This window comes from Bos indicus x Bos taurus, chromosome 11, assembly GCF_003369695.1.
Source record: "Bos indicus x Bos taurus breed Angus x Brahman F1 hybrid chromosome 11, Bos_hybrid_MaternalHap_v2.0, whole genome shotgun sequence".
Lineage (NCBI taxonomy): Eukaryota > Metazoa > Chordata > Mammalia > Artiodactyla > Bovidae > Bos > Bos indicus x Bos taurus.
In genome coordinates this window covers 10,188,222-10,194,221 of record NC_040086.1, presented here as the reverse complement: position 1 = coordinate 10,194,221, position 6,000 = coordinate 10,188,222, and the positions used below count along the sequence as shown (strand labels likewise).

General features: G+C 54.9%; 1 protein-coding gene across 15 annotated transcripts in view; it reads right to left on the bottom strand.

Moving 5' to 3' along the window:
* Positions 1 to 984: 984 nt before the first annotated feature.
* The window catches only part of DCTN1 (dynactin subunit 1), a 30,055-nt gene continuing 25,039 nt past the window's right edge, over positions 985 to 6,000 (bottom strand). For 9 of the 15 annotated variants that reach the window (XM_027554839.1, XM_027554837.1, XM_027554842.1 and 6 more), the window contains 8 exons: positions 5,806 to 5,948; positions 5,367 to 5,533; positions 3,399 to 3,413; positions 3,073 to 3,206; positions 2,786 to 2,978; positions 2,481 to 2,560; positions 1,864 to 1,953; positions 985 to 1,464 (listed from right to left, as the gene is read on the bottom strand). In XM_027554839.1, the coding sequence (XP_027410640.1) occupies positions 1,327 to 1,464; positions 1,864 to 1,953; positions 2,481 to 2,560; positions 2,786 to 2,978; positions 3,073 to 3,206; positions 3,399 to 3,413; positions 5,367 to 5,533; positions 5,806 to 5,948 (960 nt within the window). In that variant the 3' untranslated portion in view covers positions 985 to 1,326. The remainder of the gene's footprint in view (positions 1,465 to 1,863; positions 1,954 to 2,480; positions 2,561 to 2,785; positions 2,979 to 3,072; positions 3,207 to 3,398; positions 3,414 to 5,366; positions 5,534 to 5,805; positions 5,949 to 6,000) is intronic. The other 6 variants (XM_027554845.1, XM_027554843.1, XM_027554846.1 and 3 more) reach the window with 1 other exon arrangement.

Here is a 6,000-nt window from a genome sequence, read left to right as displayed (position 1 = left end):
ATCTGGATCAGAGACCTCCGGCAGCCTGGGCAGGATGTCTCCAAGGAGGGAATAGAGTGGGAGGGAATTCCCTGGCAGTCCAACAGCTAGGGGGCTGTGCTCCCACTACAGGGAGTGCAGGTGTGCAGCACAGCCAAAAAAAAGAGTATCAAGAAACTGAGCTAAACTGGGGCTAGGCTCTAAAACGCCGAGGCACTGCTCACTGGCCTAATGGGCCCCAAATCTGAGCCAGAGCCCATGTGTGCTAAGTCTCTTCAGTCCGACTCTGTAAAACTCTACGGACTGTAGCCTGCCAGGCTCCTCTGTCCATGGGGATTCTCCAGGCAAGAACACTGGAGTGGGGAGCCATGCCCTCCTCCAGGGCATCTTCCTGACACAGGGATCGAACCCATGTCTCTTACATCTCCTGCATTGGCATGTGGGTTCTTTACCACTAGCACCACCTAAGCCAAAGCCCAGAAATGTGCGAACTTTTTCAAAGGAACTCCCCAGGTGATCTTAATTTGTAGTGGGCCTTGGGAGCAGCTTTAGTAATGTCTATCCTTTCTTACCAGTCTATGACTTTGGCCTTCCGTTGCTTAGTAAATATTCCCTCTGAGAGGCCTCAGATCTTACAGGGAGACTGCCAGCGCCTCAGAAAGTTGGCTGGAGTGGCAATCATACCATTAGCCAAGCTCCAAACACTGCTGGCCTGAAGAGCAGTGAAAGATCCAGAGAACAGAGGCAGGGCTTCAGAGATGACAACACTCCCCACCCTCCTAACTCCATTAAATGAACTCAGGAGCCAAGCCCTTGGTTGAGCCCTTTCCCCCTGCTCAGAGAAACTTAACTGCACACAAATTTGAGGGACAGAGCATTCCACTGGTCACGAAAGAGGGAGATCTTCAAATTTGGCACAGCCAGAGCCTTCTCAGCATCCCTTCTCCTCCACTCCTGCTGAGTCAAGTGGCCCGATTCCCACTCCCAACATCACACAGACAACACTGAAGCAGAAGTGGCTTTAATCAAGGAGTGAAGTCCTCAGTTGGAGAGACCTCATTCAACCTTTGGTTGTGGGCTCTCAACCTACCTACCCGCTAGAGCCCCTGAAGCTCCTCAGGAAGAAGGGAGCAAATGAACAGCGAACTCTGGCAGAGGCCAGGGAAGGGAAACAGGGGAACCCAGGTCAAGGGGCCAGGGCAGGGCGCTGAAGGTGGGCGTGGAGCCGAGTGGGGCAGGAACAGCTTACACACGCAGTTCTCCCGGGGGGCTGCCCAGTGGCTAGGCATCAGGAGAAGCAGCTCCAGGAGGGCTGCGGGCAGGAGCGGGCAGTGAGGGAAGGAGCATTTAGGAGATGAGGCGGTCGTGCAGCTGGTGCAGCTGCTCCTGGGTGAGCACCAGCCGGTGTCGCTGCCCGAGGCCAGCCGCGCACGAGAAGGTCACTTTGCCCATGTACACAGTGTCGTCCTGCTGCTCTTCCTTGGCCTGGGAATCGGGAAGGGACAGAGGCCGCCAGGTCAGGGGCTCACTTGAGCTGTGTGCCACTGACAAGGTCCCAGAGTACCGAGACCCTGGGAGACGGGGGCTTTGAGGCTCCTAGACGACAATGACCACACTTTCCAAATCAGAATTGAGGCACACAGCCTGACAAGGGAGTTTTGAGTCTCTCCTGGTGTCAGAATCACAGACGATGTTTAACTGCTAAAATATTGGAATTTCGGAAAGCACTGCAAGCACTGTTAAGTGACTTGCAAGTTAAGACTTGGCCAGATGACTCAAGGTCGTTGGACCTGAGACCCCCAAAAGCCTCTTCAAATTCTGGAGGAGAGGGCAAGGCCTCATCTGAGCCTTCACTGCCCACCCCCCCCCCATGCTCCCTCTTACCCTGAGGAAGGCTGATGAAGGGAAGGTGGCAAAGTCAGTGGGGACCGTGGCTCCAGGGCGCTGAGATACAGTCTCCTTAAGGACCTCATCCTGGCAGATAGGGGGACAGGAGTCATTTAGGGGACCCTCCACAGGTTAGCCCAGTATCTCCCTGGCTTCACAGGAATACTAATACCAAGGACAGGGACCCGGTTCTCTTTTATCACCATACCTTTGCTCTCAACTCCAATCCCATCCCTACCCAACATCCTTACTTTATAGATACTTAACCTTCAGGGTTCATCTCAGATTCTGTAACTTCTGGGAAGCCATTCTCAACCATTCTACTCTGCGGTGATCTCAGCTCTGACAGAGAGCTGCGCTACACTGAAGATGATGCTAGCTCACCCCAATTTGTGGTACGAATCTCTTTTCTATTGAGGGAATCTGTTTGGGAGTGAACTCCCAAGACAGGAACCCCGTCTTCCCTCCCACCTCCTTTGCAACGTGTCACCTAGTTCAGGGCTGGACCCCTAGCAACCCTGGGGGTCCTGGTGGAAATGGCCATGCTAGGGCCTCCAGCACAGAATGCTCTGAAGTGCGCACTCCTGGGTGAGGAAAAGCAGGTCTAAACTAACCTTGAGCTTCTCAATGGTGTCACTTAGGGACTTGAGCTGAGCCACCTGCTCCAGGAGCTGGGCCGACGGGCTCTTGGCAGCTGTGGGGAGAGAAGGCTAGTGAGGCCTGCCAAGGCGCAGGCAGGCAGCTTGACTAGTGACCCTTCATCCAGTCCAGCTTCCTGCCTCAAGCAAACTGAACACTGAGACCAAAGAACAGGGCTAGGAAGAGCCTCTCTGGTGTGGGAAGTGCCTAGGCAGGGACTGCATCCCTGAGGCAAGGGGAGGGGCTGTGGTTTTCATCTCAGGAGTGGGTAGGTCCGTACCAGGGTTGGAGCGAGTGATGTCCACTACATGTGTGCATGCGCTCAACTGATTCAACGTCTCCAGCAGCTGGTTGGTCTTACGATACAGCGCTCCAGCAGCAAGCTCGCTGCCAGGGCCCTCGTGGGGCGGGAGAGAGAGTTTGGCCACGTGCAGAGGGGGCAGGGCTGCTAAGGATGCCTTCATCTGGGCTCCCTGTGAGCGAAGTGGGAAGAAGAGTGGTGGTAAGAAGTGCCGGACAGCCCTACCGTCTATCAGCGGCAAGGTACCCTCTCTGTGACCTCCTCACCTTGAGGGTGCTGTTCTCGTGCTGGAGCTGGGAGATGTGCAGCCTCATGGCAGAGATCTGCTGAAGCAGCAGTGGTGAGTCCTTCACCAGCCCGGGGCCTGGCACAGACCCCGGAGCCTGTCCAGGGGCACCTCCTACGGGGACCACAACAAATGTCATGAGCCCAGGTGGGAAGGGTTGAAGGTGGGTTCCATTCCTACCCGTCCCCCTTCCTTATCCGCTGCTACCTCCAGTCTTGATTGCTCCCAAGGGGGTGGTCTCGCCCTGCTCCCCCAGCCCCAATTCCCACCAACCCTGTTAACCCCCCCAGCAGGTTGGCTCTCTACCTCGCTGTTGCTCTTCTGCGCTCAGGACAGCCCATGGGGGAGCAGGAAAAGAGGAGAGAGGAATTAGATGGTATGGTGGTGAGGGGGACACACCAGAAGAATCCTGGTCACGCAGGAAGACATTTTTCCTCATCACCATACCTTCTCTAACAAAATCCTGTCTTTGCGATCGGGGAAAGAGGAAATACATGTGAAAGAAAGATAGAAAAGGGCAGTCAGGCCACGATACAAGCTGCAACACGTGAGGAAGATGGCAGCGGCAGTGTGCGTTGGAGCAAACACTTGAGGCACGAGGCTGTTCCTGCCTCCCCGCCCTACACTCCATCTCCCAGAAGGGCAGACGGACCGCTCCTGAGACCCTGACACGTCTGCACCCTTAGTCCTCCCCACCGGCAGAACTTAACTGAGCATGAAGACACGTACCCATTTCTTCAGGTTCCCCATTGCGCTAAGACAAAAGTCACCCTTTTTTGGGGCAAAGTTCCAGAAATTAAAAACCGGTCTTTGGGGCTTCCCTGGTGGCTCAGTGACAAAGAATCCACCTGCCAATGCAGGAGACATGGGTTTGATCCCTGGTCCGGGAAGATCCCACATGCTGCAGAGCAGCTAAGCCTGTGAGCCACAACAACTGGTCTGTGCTCTGGAGCCTGCGAAATGCAACTACTGAGCCCATGTGTTGCAACCACTGAAGCCCTTGTGCCCTAGAGCCCAGGCTGCACAACAGAAGCCACTGCAGTGAGAAGCCTGTGCACTGTGACGCAAAGAAGCTCCCACTCACTAGAGAGAGTCTGTGCAGCGACAAAGACCCAGCACAGCTGAAAATTAAGTCAGTAAAATTATTAAAAAAAAAAAAAAAGAACCAGTATTTGTTTAAAGAGCCTATGCTAGGATGCCCTTGGTGGTCCAGTGGTTGAGAATCCGCCTTCCAATGCAGGAAACGCATGTTTAATTCCTTGTCAAAGAACAGAGATCCCGCATGCTGCAAGGCTACTGAACCTACACATCGCAACTAGAGGAGCCTGTCCCTGCACAAGACCCAGTGCAACTGAAAAAAGAAAAAAAAAAAAAAAAAGCCTATGCTAAAACAACACAATATGGTAATTCTGTCCCCTCCCAAGGAACACGGAAGCATCTGACTCACAGGAGTCTAAAGACAAGAAGATACTTGGTCACCTTCCAGAGTCAAGCAGCACCAGTGATGGGGGCTTTGACGAGGACAAGACCCTAGGTGAGGCCAACTGACAAGACAAGCACAGAGGGGAGTTCTAGAGATCCTGCAGGTTTAATTCCACTTCAAGGAGTTTGTCTTCTGGAGGTGAGAAAGGGAAGTAAGAAACTAGAGAGTGAACAAAAAACATACTACATGGTAGATGAGAATCAAGATAGCAGTGGCCACCTCCTTGTCAGGAAACTGGGGAGACGAGGCCTGGAAGCCAGAAAAACTCCAGGTAAGGAGCCCTGACCACACTATGAGAGCAGGCAAAGGTCAGAACATAAGCCCCAAGTGGAACTGGGAGAATTCAGCACTGGAAGAGAGGACCACACTATAGGGTGAAGTGACGTGAACGCTGGAGAAATGCAGTGCCCCCGCAGAGCACCAGGCACCACTGGATCCCACAGCAGATGCCCTGGTCTGCTGCAGGCTGATGACCTCCTGGAATACAGGGTGGGGACAGAAAGGCCAGACGGCAGACCCAGGAGGGAGAGCTACTGGAATTCTGAGTTTCACTGACATCTTGGTGAGGCCCCACTGCCCCACCTTGGCCAAAGGAACTCTGCACACATCTTCAGAAGAACTAAAAACTTGGTGAAAGTTGCTACAGAGTGAAACCGGGCAAGCATGTTCCTGGCTGAACATCCAGCTGTGGGCGGTGGGGCGCGGGGGAGAAAAGTCAAACGGAGACCAAGGACAGGAGTGGGGACATTCAATCTCCTCTGGGCTGGTGCTGCCTGCTCCATGGCACTCACCCCCAGCAATGCCAGAGACCAGGGTGGCAATACCCGAGGGAGGGGGCCCCCGGAGCCCCTCAATCGTGCGCTTGGACTGGCTGTTCAATCGCTGCTTTAACTCTGCCTTCTCTGCCTCCAGCTGGTCGATGTCAGCCTGAAGTGCATCCATGGTCTCCTCAAACTCTCTGTGAAAGAGAACCTGGGCTTGGGCAGTGTCCCCTCCCCAACGGCCCCGCCCCCCTTTCTCTGTCCCGACAGGTTCTGAGGGCAGCCCTGCTGGCCAGGAGCCAGGGGCAGAAGAGGCTCAGATTGGGGTGAGACAGTGGTGCTGTCAGCTGGGAAGGAGATGGCCTCTGTCCCCCTGGGGAGGCTCACTCCCAGAGGGCCTGGGTTAGGAGGCAGGGAGCTGCTCGCAGGAGGGAGCGTGGAGTGAACAGGGGCGGGGGAGGTGCCTGACTTCTCCTTCTTCCGCAGCAGCGTCTGGGTCTCCTCCAGCCGAGTCTGGACTTTCTCAATGCGCTCATCTGCATCCTTGGCAGCACTGTCCAGCTTCTTCTCCAGGAGGCTCAGCCGCACATTGGCCTCACTGAGCTCTTCCCCCTGGACAAGGATGGAGCGTGTCCAGTCTTACACTTCCCATGACCGCCCCTAA